Genomic DNA, 14,582 nt, shown 5'->3' on the forward strand with positions numbered 1-14,582 from the left:
AATTAATGTTTTTAATTTTCAAGAAAAGTTAAAATTTCTGCAAAGTAATCGTGATAGAAGTTTAATATGATCGTTTTTAGACAATATTATATTATTAATCGGTTTTGTGTTGGTTGTTTAAATCTTCCCATTGATGTTTAGGACTGTGATTGATCAGTCTCTTTATTGGAATATATGAGCTCTGTGTAGATTGCCTCGATATTACTTTGAATCACAAGCAGTGGAATCCAGGACGCGCGTTTTGTTTTACCTGGGATACGTCAGCTGAATATGCTTGCAGCCCAGAGTTGATGTTCACTCCGAGTTAGGGTGAAGAGAATGGTACTTAGTTCGAGTCCTGGAGTAAACATCAACTCTGGGATACAAGTACATCCACTAGACCCCTGAGCCGGCATCCAACAATGTTTATGTCTAACTTCAATCGATCCATGAATGGTTGTGCAACTATTCATTCATTGTCTGAGGTAGATTCCAGTCTCTATCCGACACGCATTGGACTTCACTTGTCTTGTGGATGCTCACTACTGAGAAGTTCTATACTTGGGAGAAACAGCCGTCCGTTGCTTCCAGGTTTTCAATGGTGGTTTAACATTGATTCATTCATGAAACACTGATTAGTTGAAATTCAGCTGAACATCTTTTCATCAATCAAGTATAAATTAACTTTTTATCACTCAAAGAAACCTGTGTTTTTATTATATTAAATCCAATGTATTTTCTTTTAATGTAAGTACTTTTCTAGTATTCGTTTCTTTTGAAATTCTCATTTGGAAAAAATCATCAAACAGTCTATTACATTTACATTAGAAGGGATATATAATGATAAACGTTTTCTTTTTTTTAAAAAGGGGGTAATTGGTGTTGAAGAGTCTAGATTGTTATCAAATATATGTATAAATATATATCTATGTCTTTAATAAAATACCCAAACTATATACTTATGCTTACTTTTAAATATTCCCTAGGGTTAAACAGTTCAAAGTAAGGAGAAAGAAACAAGAGAAATTTTATCTATACGGATAGACAAAATAAAACAAAATCTTTGCTTTTCTTTTTTTCTTCTTCATCAAATAACACAAAGCAGTAGGAATTCAAAGGTAAAGAATTCTCTTCTTTCATTTCTTCTTCTTCTTCTTCATAAACAAGGGAAATAAATTATTAAAGGATACTTTTTTTTCCCGAACAGGTTAAATAAATGTGATTTGTTAACAGGCAACAATAGAGTATGAAAACTAAGAAAGAAAAAAACAACACAGCTGACCGATAAACAGACAAATAATCAAAGTTGGATTTGAAATTTAATACAAATCTGTGAAATTTAATTAAGTTGAAAATGATTTCATTTCATTGCTTGTTTATCCACACACCATCACATTAGAACAAGAGGTTTATATAGAAATCGCTAATCAAAAAGAAATAAGGATGAATAATGTAATTAAGAATGATTTATTATTGAAATGTTTAATGAAGTTTAGTTAAAGTCTTAGATGTTATCTACAACAGTATGCCAAAGTTATGATGTCAATGAAAATCAAGGATCACTTGATAGTTGCATGGGATTCATTGGTAGTAAACACTTACAACTCCGACAGTGATAGAACTTAGGATTTTAATATCTGGCGACTAGTGAATAATTAATTCATGGATGAGACTGTTGGAACTCAGTTGGTTCAGGAGTAGGAGATCAACCACCAGAAGTACTGAATGATCATCACTCGATATATATAGTTGATTGAAGTTTAAACTATGAAGCGAGGGTTTTCGACGGATTAACTTGATGGTTGAAGCCCTAACGGGTAAAGCCTTAAACTTTTAGATTTCATCCACATTAAGGTGGTGGTTGTGAGCTACTAATAAACTTCATACAGTTGTCCAGTGATTTTTGGTTTTCATTGAAAACCTAATTGATCACAGTTTGTGATGAATACCATATAGAAATCATTTTTCCATAGTTCCTTCTTTTGTTCATTTGGTAGAAAACTACAGAAGTAATAAGTGCTGATTAATGTTTCGAAGGGATGTTATTCTAACTTAATGCTTAAAAGTCCTGATTACCTATTTATTTCATCTTTATGTTAGCATAGTGATTTAAGTGTATGGCATTAGCTCCTGAAAACCATCACCGTTTTCATGAACATTTAGCTAAAGAAAGACTAGTTTCTTCATGACATGCTCAGTTATTTGAAATTTTATTATTATAAAAATAAGTTTAAGTAGTTGTCATGGTTACGAGTGAAATCTAAGACACTCGTTTCATTCTATTTGGGACTCGTCCGTTAGATCCATCTGAGTTCCAGAGTAAATATTCATTCCGCTATTCCAACTCAGTACCTTTCACTCCAAACAATAATGTGTTATCTATTTATCTACTAAGTTCGGATAGTCACTTAGTCAATTGCAAGGAGTATGAACTTTAGTTTAATCAATAATGATTTGACTTATTGAGTTGTTGATATTCTAACTGAATTTTGATCAAATTCCAAACAAGAATGATAGAAATTCAATGAAAATATCAGTAAAGGGATGGTCCAAAACATTACAATCTATTATGATTGTATAAACTGTCTTAGAAAATATCGCAGTGTGATTTTCTAATAATAATCATTAATCAATTTATTGCCTAATAATAATAATCACAATCATGTTATCTAATGCTCAACGTTGGTTGAATTCTAGTTTATTATTTATAATCATTAATCTAAATAAAGCTATGCGCTTTATCTTCAGTTTAAATAGTTAAGAAAGATTCTCTGTAAACATTTGATCTAGGCCTGATGATAGTTCACACTAATCGACAAGCAACATCTGTAAAGTTTATAAAACTAGTGTTTCCAATAAGATTTAAAGTGTTACAGTCGCATCATACAACATAAATAACATAGTATCTCCTAAGTCAGACGAACTGTATCAGACTGAATACGAGATTTTTAGGTCTTTCATTAAATACGATATTATTAAAATCAAAAAATGGACAATATTTTTTGACTTTACTTGCAGTCGAATTAAGCCATACATTAAGAAAACAAAACAACAACAAATATTTGGATTATTGACAATAAATTTAATGAAAATGACTGTACAATTTAACCTATAAAGTTAGTATTCTTTCTTTCTTTCTCTCTTTTATTCTAAATTAGACAACAATAAAAGAAACTCATTAAATAGGTATATATATGTATATGTTGATTTGGAAGTGTTTATATTTGTATAAAGTTTTAATCATCCATTCTTTACAACTTTCATAAAATCAAAACAAAACAAAACAAAAAGAAGTAAAATAGAAACCGAACTAGTTGAATGAAATGGAAACAAAAAAATTGGGAGTTACAAAATTAAAAAAAAACAAAACTAAACAACATTTCATGTATACAACATAATGATAATGATGGTTAAATATGTAGATCTATTTGTTTGTTTCTTTAATAAAAGAGAAAGAGACGAGGGAGGGAGGGAGGGAAAATAAACTGACAAATTTTTCATTATATCACTATGATATAATTATTATTTATTATTACTATTGAATTTTCTCTATTTCAAATTAAACTATGTTAGTGAACTAAGTAAATTCTCTACTGAATAAGGTAATAATTTTTCATCATTATTACCATGTATATTGTTTGGGCTAGATGAAGAATAATTTTTAGAATTTATTGTATCACAGTCATTATTATTATTATCATTATTACTATTGTCAGTACCATTATTATTATTATTATTATTATTATTATTATTGTCAATGCTACTATTGTTATGATTATGATTATTATTATTGTTATTAGTGTTGTTAGTGTTGATTGTTTTAGATAAATTTAAACCATTTAAATGATGAAATGAATCAATTAGATCAGATGAATTTGAATAATTTTGTAAATGAATTGATGTAGGACTAGAAAGTATATTTGGTAAAGGTGAAATAGACGATGATGATGATGATGATGTTGATGATGATGAATTTAATGTAATTTTATTATCATAATGTAAATTATGTGATTTTTTCTGATTTTCTTGAATGTGATGAATAGATATATGAGAAGTTTGTCTATTTTCTAATGTATAATTTTTTTTACATAAATCTATTGTACCATGTTGTGTTTCAATATGACGTCTTAAATCAACTTTACGTTGAAATGCACGTAAACAATGAAAACAAGAGAATGGTTTAAAACCAGTATGTTTACGTGAATGTGTAATTAAATTGGATGATTGACTAAATGCTTTACCGCATTGTAAACAAATATAGGGTTTTTCACCTAAATTTTTAAAAAGAAATACAAGAAAATTAAATATCTAAATAAATTGATGTTAGAAATCAGTTTTGAATAGATTAATCAGTTCCATTATTATTGGGAAACGTAATAGTAACATTCTGTTAGACAAAAAAATAAACGAACAAATCTTGTGGGGGGCGGGATCGTGGATGCGTATTGCGGAGGAGTCCGATGCTAGGACGAAACGGCCATTCAGTGCTTTCAGGTTTTTTATGGTGATCTAGCTTCAGTTAACTCATGAATTCAACTATGAAACCATAAGAGACTTTAGACTATCTTTTCATATAAATTTGAATATGTTCTAAGTGAACTGTAAGACAGTTACTATTATAAATTGACCAAATTTATAGTCAGCAGATAAAAATTTTGTTGTTTAAATGAAGTGTTCACTTCAACTTAGGGTTTTTCTATTTATTTTAAGGACCGATCATCAGTATATTTTTAACATTGTTAAATTTTCGTTTTTGATGAATAAACTTTTAACTAAGAATTTGTTGGAATAGGAGATTTGTGAAGATAGTGAAATTTTAGTAGTTGAAATCATGGACTGATCTTAGCTAGACCAACATCGGAAGTTTGGAAGCACTGGACGGCCATCTCGTTTGATTACAGGACTTATTAGCTAAGACGATTGCGTGATTTAAGCTGTGAAAGTATTACAACCTCCACAACTCTTCTGTACTAATAATGATGATGTGCTCATTAATGACTATATTCGAGATGTCTCTCGGAATTTCGATGAGTAATGGAATCCCATCTGTGTCGGGTGTGTGACAGTTATGCACTACATGAAAAGGATGAATGATCGCTCAATATCATGAACTGGTTGAAGCTAGATAATAACACTATTGGACGATAGTCCAGTGGTGTGTGGATTAAATATTCGCAGGAGAGACTGGTGTTGGGTACGATTCATGTTTAGGGGTCGTAGATGCGCACCGCTGAAGAGACCCACTCTGGGACGAAACAACCATCCAGTGGTTTCAAGTTTGCAATGATTGTCTAACTAATATCAGCTCGTAATTCATAATGTGGAAGGATTTCTTATTATTAAACCTGAAAATACTTTTAAAAGCATTTATCATTTTAATGAACATAATTTAATATGGACATCTTTTCCAGTCACTTTTCGATTAGAATTAGTTCAAATGAAATTTAACATGAAGGTAATTCATTGTACATCACTGATTCCATATATTGCAGTAAGAGTGATATAATTAGCTACTTTCTGGATCATTAATTTTGATATACGATTATAGAACCTGAAGAGAATTGATTGAGAACAATATTCATTGTGTTTTTGATATGATTGGAGCTTTTAAGCAGTTCACATACATAATTCTCAAATCAATAGTAATTAGTTATCATTATTTCAAATCCAAACATCTTTTTAATTATTCTTTTCTTATTTAAGTAAACTGAATCCTATGAACTGATTGTTTGGTAATCAGAATGCGTTACAAGTTATAATTCATGATAACAAAAACAGCTGATCTTATGTTGTAGTTTGCTTATAGAAATCGATATAACTTCTACATAAACCAACAAGTTCCTACGAATTATTAGTAAGCGACCGCTAACGATAAAGTGATTTATAGTTATAATTATTGAGAACCAGTTATTCAACTGATTAGTTAATTTGTATTAACGTCTTAATTATTCTAAGAGTGAAGATTGAGAAAACGAATATTTCAAAACAGACAAGTTAGAAAAAGAAAAAATAAGTTCAAGTCACATTAAACTAACTCATTTCTTACAGTATTTCTATGTGCTAGTAATATTTCATTGATAACATAACTCATGTATCAATTCCCTGCTTATAAATTCAACTTGCTGTAATATTGTTTGTCTCAGAGCCAGTAATACCAGTAATACCCAGTTGCTCGAAACAGAAATAGATACAGGGTAAGTCGAATGTATGACTGACGATGAGTATTTTAATTACTAAACTACCTCTGATGAGTACATCTGCCTGCCAAGTTACTTTGGAGAATACTGATATATCTACTGTTTGATATGATAATAGTAATATAAAGATTCAGGTTTAGCAACTTCTTACAGGTCAAATAATCTTTCATTAGATACACTGGAACATAAATGGTACTATTCGGTCATTTTTCAACATTATTTAAAAAATTCTAATAAGAATTAGAAAGAAACCTATGGGACTCAATAGTCCTTAACAGTTAGCTCATGACCAAATAAAAAATGAATCTAGTTTCAAGTAGTTGATAACAATATATATATATATATATATATGTATATATGAAGGGTATTTTGCAAGTACACAGTGTCAAAATATTATTTACTTACCAGTATGTGTATAAGTATGCTTTTTCATATCAGATTTTTGATGAAAACGTTTACCACAATACTGGCATGGATAAGGACGTGTATCACTATGTATTAATAAATGTGTACTCAATGTAGATGAACGTTTAAATGTTTTACCACATTGAGGACATTGAAATTGTCTATCTTGACAATGTACACTTTCATGTTGATATAAACTTGTAGCATGACCAAATGTTTTCTGACATAATTGACATTCAAATGGACGTTTACCATTATTATGTGCTCTGTTTGATCAAATGAAAGTAAGAAAATCAGTAAATGATACTTGCAAGAATAAATAATCATTGTGTTAAGTCAGTACATGAAATAGAAAAATAAAAAAAACGTATCATTTATGTTAAATTTCTTACTTATGACTTTCATTGAAGTAGTCTGATGTTTGAAGAAACTGAAGTTTGGTTAAATTAAGTATAATTCTAAAAAACGAATTTGACACATTTACTTGAACTGTATGAATTAATTTTCTGCTTTTTTGACATTTTCCCCTCCGAATAATCTAAAAGGTTTGTTGGTTGCAGACTGATCACAGATTGATTTCTATTGAAGTACTATTGTAAATCATAGAGCGCTGAATATTTGCTTCGTCTTACTGTGGGACTCCTCAGCAGTGCGCATCTATGATCCCTCTTCTCGAGATTTTAACCCAGGACCTATCAGTCTCGCGCGTGAGCGCCTAACCATTAGACCACTGAGCCGGGATCCAACAGTGTTAATATCTAACTTCAACTAATCCACGAGATTGAGCAGCACATTGAATCTCAGGAGGTGGGATTGTGGATGCGCACTGCTGAGGAGTCCCATAGTAGGACGAAATGGCCGTCCAATGCTTACAGGTTTTTTATGGTGGTCTAGCTTCAATTGACTCATGATCTCAACTAATAAAATTTTTGTTAATGTTTTGAGTAATGCAGTCACTGAATACCAAATGTTAAATATATCATTCTAGCAATGTGTTTTCCAATACGACATAATTTTTTTTAGGTTTTTGAATAATACAATTCTGCTTAGTGCATATTCTATGAAGCTATGAACATGTACAAAATCTTTAATTAAATCTATGGATTATAAACACCAGGAAAATTAAAAATTGCAACTGAAGAATTATTCATTTCCTACGAATACAGAGATTCTAGATGCCTAATGGACTAGTTTAGGCATATTGATTATTGATCAAATATCACTACTTGTTAGTAAAACCTAATGACTCTATATCTGACTATAATTAGATCGTATGAATGATTGTTGTCAAAATATACATCCTGGCTATCCTCGTATAAAACTATCGACTTAACTCACGTTAGTGAATAACGGAATTAAAATAAGTCAAATATGAGAATGAATTTTTGAATGCATATATTTTTTACAATGATTGATTTGAACAAACAATCAGTGGAATGAAGCGAATAGAAGAGAGCAAAGCAAGATGACGCGTGGTGGACAAGGCATGTGAACCAACTCGATTTAATCAAGCGTTGATCGTCACACAAAAATAGGCTACAGACATGTGATGAGTAGGATAAGATGTTCACACACATGCTCATATAAAATCAGTCAAGATGGATATGTGAATAATTAACAAAGTCAAAACGTGACTCAAGAGGGATGGATCAATTGGCCTGTCCAGAAGTTAAAAGTCAGTTATGTGAGCTTAACATAGGAACCGACATTACAAACCTACTTCAGTTTATACAATCGGATATTATTATTTACACTGGCTTATAAGAAACTTTTAACTTAAATCTAAGTATATAAACCCTATACTTGATAATTAATTGAACTGTTTCATAAAGCTTAGCTAGTTAGAATTAGTCTTCAAGGAATTCTATTGGGTCATTTTTTATACTAGTTGGTACTGGACCGTAAGGTATATTTGTTATAGTCAATGAGCTAATAATAACTGCCAAATTCGAATCCACATCATCCAGCTTCACGTTTTAAGATATTACCAATGAATTAGTCAGGGAGTAACTGACATTCCGTAAGACTCAGATATTTACAGTTGATTGTGTTTTTCTAGTCCTTTAGTTATTAGTTTGGATGATTTGATAATCATTTTAAAGGTGTTTCATTAAATCTATGAAGTCAGATAGATTTTTAAAAAATAATCTAAATATGCTAAGAAAAGATCTAACATCAATTTTATAAAAATCTTATCAACAACTAACCTTCTAACATGTACTTCTAAACCATGTGCAGTAACAAAATACTTATTACATAAATTACACTTAAATATATTCATTGGAATATTTTCAGGATTTTGTTTAGGATCTAATATAATTTCTTCATCATCAACAACAATATCATCATCATCATCATCATCATCGTCATCATCATCACCACCATCATCACCATCTTCATCGTTATAACAGTCAGTTTCATCAACTTCTAATTGATTATTTCCATTCATTATTTCATTATTATCAAGATTATTCATCTCCTTATCTTCGTTAGAATATTTCTTTCTCTTATTATTATTATTATGATGATGATGATGTTGATCAATAATTTGTGAATTTAAATTATTTTTTATTGATTGCGATAATTTATTAAATTTTATTGATTTATTTTTTAATTTTGATTGATTTATGATTATTTGTGGATCAGATCTATTATTATCATGATTTCTATTTAGTTTATGAGTATTATTACTATTAACAGTAGTATTAGTAGTGGTGGCAATAGTAGTATTAGTAGTAGTATGATTTTGATTATGTAATAATATGAAATTATTTAATTGTTTATCATCATTATGATGATTATCTAATTGTTTTTGATTGATTAATGATATATTCTCATTGATTATTGTTGTATATATCTGATTAAAATGATTTTGATTAAATAAAGAAATATTTACAGGTAAATTATGATTCATTTGTAATTGTTTAATAGTTTGATAAAATAATGAACTTAAAGTTTGTAATTCATTTGGAATAAAATTATATGGTAACATTTTTGATGTCATTAAAGTTTGTGGTGGTGTTATATCTTGTGTAGTTACAGTGAATGAAGATGTTGTTGTTGTTGCAGTTGTTGTTGTTGTTGTTGTGGCTACAGATGATAATGTTGGTGTATTGATCATTTGCAACCAATATTGATGAAATTGTGATAACGATGATGATGATAATTGTGCTTGTGAAAGAATTTGATTAAAATGATTATTTTGTGAATTTGGTAAATTGATTAGATTATCTATTTCAGTAGTATTATTGTTAAGTGGAAATATAGGATATGGTTGTTGTTTAATATAAGAATTTGATAATAGTGGATTATATGATGGATTAAATAAATGATTACCATTATTATTATTATTATTATTAGATGATGGATCCATGTTTTTACTATCAAAGTTGTTTCTTAAATGAATATCAGAAGGAATCTTACAATGACTATTCATATTAGTATTATGAATTGTTATTACATTATTTGAAAATCCAGTAGTATTTTTATTATTTTCTTTTTTAAGATAAGATTGTTTTAATTTATGTTTATTGTAACGCATAGGATTTGAATTTGAACGTGATTGTTTACGTATTCGTAAATCTTTTGGTGCTAAAATGAAAAATTTGAAAAAATAAGGTAAATTGAATAGAATAATCATTTTGACGATATAATTCGTTGACCCATTGTAGACTAATGTAATCAGTCAGTCAGTAACTAATGTAATGATTGAATTCATGAGTCAATTAAAGCTAGACCATTATAGAAAACTTGGAAGCACTGGGTAGCTGTTTTATCCTAGTATGGGACTTCTAAGTAGTGCGCAGTCACGATCCCATTCTTGTTCTCGCAAGCGAAAGCTTAACCTCTAAACCATGGTGATCTAGCTTTAATTGACTTATGAATTCATCCATTAAATTACTAAAGTTTTCACAAAACCTCCTTCTGATAATGTAATATAGTTACCAAGGTGGTTTACATAATTTTGAAATCAGTCAGTCGGTAACAACGTAGAACTTCGCACGTACGTACATCAGTTCGAGTTGCCACACCATATTAGCACAGAGAAACAATCGTTGATTCAAATCCCGTAGTGGTAGATGTAGTAAAAATATAGGCAGTAATCAGAAAGATTAGGGTTTGGAGATGTTATTCAAAGAGTATAATCTAGTGAAATAAATTTCGAATGAGAAAAAAAAGGGACATGAAGAATTCAGAAGATTAAAATCTGGGAGAACACAAAGAGTAGATGCACCTTTACCATTGCAATCGACTTTGAGTCACATCATTCAAGGTCTCAAACCATCGATTGCTATCATCTCGCGGATCCCAACCAGGTAGTCTACACCTACTAACATAGTTCAGTTAACTTGTCAGTGACTTCATGGACTTGTGCCATGTTTTGGTCTGGCCTCCCAGAGCTTTCTTCCAACCTACTCCTACACCATTGAACATCGCACGTCGAGGCAGTCAGTGGTTGGGCATACGTAACACGTGTCCCAGCCATCTCAACTGATGAAGTTTCACTACTTCATCAGTTTTGAAATATTTATTATTAAGAGTTAAATTATGAAATAAAAACTATGTAATTAGATTTTAGACTAGTTTTTGAATTTTGATAAGGGAAGTAATAATTTATAGAATTAACCAAGTCAAGAGGACAACAGTGATTTTTTGTCATGAACTCATATTATTTGGAAAATTATTGATATCGTATGTTATGGGAAATATGCATTACTGTGAGATTTTAAACAAAAATGAAACATTAAATGATCCTTGTTTTTCAATGATTCTTCAATTAATGTCAAACTATTAGAAAAACTATCTTCAAATCAAACTAATCTCTGCAAACGAACTAATTTAATAAGCAAAATACAACTGATGAAAAAACAATGCTGAATATGGACACTGAAGAAGCTATAAACACTAACAACTTCATACTAGTTTATCATGTTAGTGGCCATTTTGACTTAGTAGTTCACTGGATAACGCATTGACGTTTAAAATTTGAAAAAAATGTCTTGGATTCAGGTCTCAATATAAATATCAATGTTGAAATACTGGTACATTCAGCTAAAGAGTCTTAAACAAGATAAAACCTACGTTATAAATTCTACCGCTTCAGTTACAGACTAAATAAACCAAAGTCTTTATTTATTTTAATCATTCATAGAGTATTTTTTTATTCGTAAGCTTACGTAAAATCGTTTCTATATAATTTGAATTTCATTCAAATTATCATATTAGGCTTTTCTCATTAATTCATTTCATGTATAAGCCTTAATTCGAGTTCTTCTTATAAGAATAAATTGTCACAGTGATAATGACAATAATTTCATATGTCTTTTTAAAAAAAGCCTTAACCTTTTTATAAGATTTGTTCGTATCTTTAATAGACATTTAAAATGAAAGTAATGTATTATTGATTGACATTGTGAATCGATTGATGTTAGACTACCATTGAAAACCTGGAATCACTAAACGGTCAGCCCGTCCTAGTATGAAACTCCTCAACAGTGCGAATTCACGATCTCATATACAGAATTCAAATCCAGGACCTTCGGTATCACGCACAAACGCTTAACCTGTAGACCATCGGACCGGCAAGCAACGGTAAATAATGTCTAACTTGAATCAATCCTAGATACTGAACAATCATCTTGTGCTCATTAATGACTAGCTTCGAGAGGTAATTCTTGGATTTCTAATGCAAAACCATGATTAGTAGAGCTAATCCGTGTCAGATTTGAAACAGTTACCCACCGAAAATGATGGAATATGATCGCACAATTTCATGGATTGATTAAAGTTAAACTGATAATTAATTAATTCATTCATATATACAGTAAATTCAATAAACAAGTATATCTTCTTTAAAAAAAATAATAAATAAACTTACCATTTATATCATTTGAGCCAGACGATAGTCTTTGTTCATCATCTATCTGTTTATCATTAATCAGTTTATCATAATTAATAAATTTAGGAATAGTCAAATTCGATACAGATTGATTCATTGAAAGATGTTTAAAATGATTGTTTCTATAATGATCACTTTTCAATAATAATTTATCCGGTGTTAATACATCATATTTTGTATACTGTTCCAGTTTATTCTCAATATTATTGTTTTCATGAGAGTTTTTATTTGGTCTAAAAGAATTGGATGGAAACAATGAATAAGGATCTGATTTATTATTACTATTACAATTACTATTATTATTATCACTATTATTAATTGTATTGTAACTATCATATTGTTTCATTGTTTCAATATCAAATTGATGTGATAATTCTGGCCAGGTTGTCATCGAATTATTATACGCCATTAAATGATTTGAATTCAATTTCTAGGAGAAAAAAAATAATTACAATGAATGAAAACATTATTTTTTGTCCAAAACAAAACAAACACAATTTTATTGATGAAGTTAATAGAACTAAAAGTTCCATACTCAATCACCCCCCCCAATAAAGTCATGAATGTGTAATGTTGAAGAGTTCCATATAAAGAAGAAATAGTTGATTAGTGTAACCTAGTTTTTAATGATTGTTCATACAAGATTAACCTTTATTCATCGTTACATAATTTCATATCAGTAAAATGATGACGGTTATTTTGAAATATTTATTAGTCTCGTGATATCGAAGATCTATAATTTGATTATTGAATGTTTTAAAAATCTAATTATCACGTATTATAATAATCATTGGTAAGAATGATAACAGCCGAGTGGTGATATATTCAAACACACTAACAACCTTCATATTTATCCGAATGTTTTTTTATAGATTGACACGTTTTCCGGGTACAGGTTCAAGCTACACTCTAAGTATGAGGGTTAATGATACTATACGGTTACTTAAAACCAAACAATAAGAGTAGGACTCGAACATGCAACTTAATGGATAAAGTTTGAACATTCTAACCAATGAACCAATGCTCTACTTCATACATTATTGAAAATACTTGTATACAATGTTTCTCAAAAAAAATATGAATTCTCATAGAAGACTACTTTAAACTAGAACTAGTCTCTATAGATCTTCCACTTGAATAACATACCAGACTTTACTTTTGTTTTGAAATTTTTTTCACATCGTTTTTTAAAAAAAATGCTCGACAACTAGATAGTAACTATAAAATGATTTCATTGATATTGAATATTTAATTACTTAACGATTCAATTCAAAGACCGTATTAGGATTAATTCTTTTTTGTACTATCAAAATTTAATTTCCAATTAAACTTTCAACTTCAATTTGATTCTCTTTTTTTCATTTCATTTGGATTGTTTTAACTTAATAATTGAATTCATTAGTCTATCAAAGCTAGACCACTGAGGAGTCCCATACTAGGACGAAACAACCGTCAAATGCTTCTAGGTTTCCCATAATGCTCAAGCTTTAGTCGACTCATAAATTCAACTATTAAAATAGATATTATGTAAAATAAACAAACTAGTTTGATTTACTTCTTAAAAACAAAATATCAATACCCTTTAAGTGTTAAAAACATCATTGTCATGTTATTTACCTGTTATTATCTGTTGATCGTAATTATATTAACCCTAATAAACTCAAAATAGAATTTTAAATTTCAACACAACTAGGTTTTATGTTATCTTACCTGTAAGGATAAACAAAGTTGATGACAATAAACAAGAGTTAATTCCTAAGAGAATCTAACAATCCATATTCTATTAAAGTTCAAAGGAGATGTCCTAAGGATTAGTTATTTGTGAATATTAGACAAAGTTTCATAGTTAACTTAATTCAGTTATGAGTTTAATTGTCCAATTATCGATTGCTAGTGTTATAACTGACTTATTATAATAGTTTAAATGAAGTGAATTTAAACTTTCAACTAAGCTTCGAATTTCGTGAGGTGGGATCGTGGATGCGCATTGCTGAGGAGTCCCACAATAGGATGAAACAGCCATCCAGTGCTTCCAGGTTTTCCATGGTGGTCTAGTTTCAATTGACTTATGATCTCAACTATTAAAGTTACTATAATATCCA

The 14,582-nt window shown here is 29.6% G+C and overlaps 1 protein-coding gene across 1 annotated transcript; it reads right to left on the minus strand.

The window, feature by feature from the left end:
- Positions 1 to 3,543: 3,543 nt before the first annotated feature.
- Positions 3,544 to 13,955, minus strand: ZFP62_1 (Zinc finger protein 62; the record flags this gene model as incomplete). Its single annotated transcript, XM_035734270.1, has 5 exons — positions 3,544 to 4,250; positions 6,582 to 6,847; positions 8,789 to 10,172; positions 12,460 to 12,910; positions 13,899 to 13,955. 5 exons carry the CDS (start codon positions 13,953 to 13,955, stop codon positions 3,544 to 3,546), a joined length of 2,865 nt encoding a protein of 954 aa, XP_035589010.1.
- Between the last annotated feature and the right edge of the window lie 627 nt (positions 13,956 to 14,582).

This window comes from Schistosoma haematobium, chromosome 2 (assembly GCF_000699445.3).
Source record: "Schistosoma haematobium chromosome 2, whole genome shotgun sequence".
Classification (NCBI taxonomy): Eukaryota; Metazoa; Platyhelminthes; class Trematoda; order Strigeidida; family Schistosomatidae; genus Schistosoma; species Schistosoma haematobium.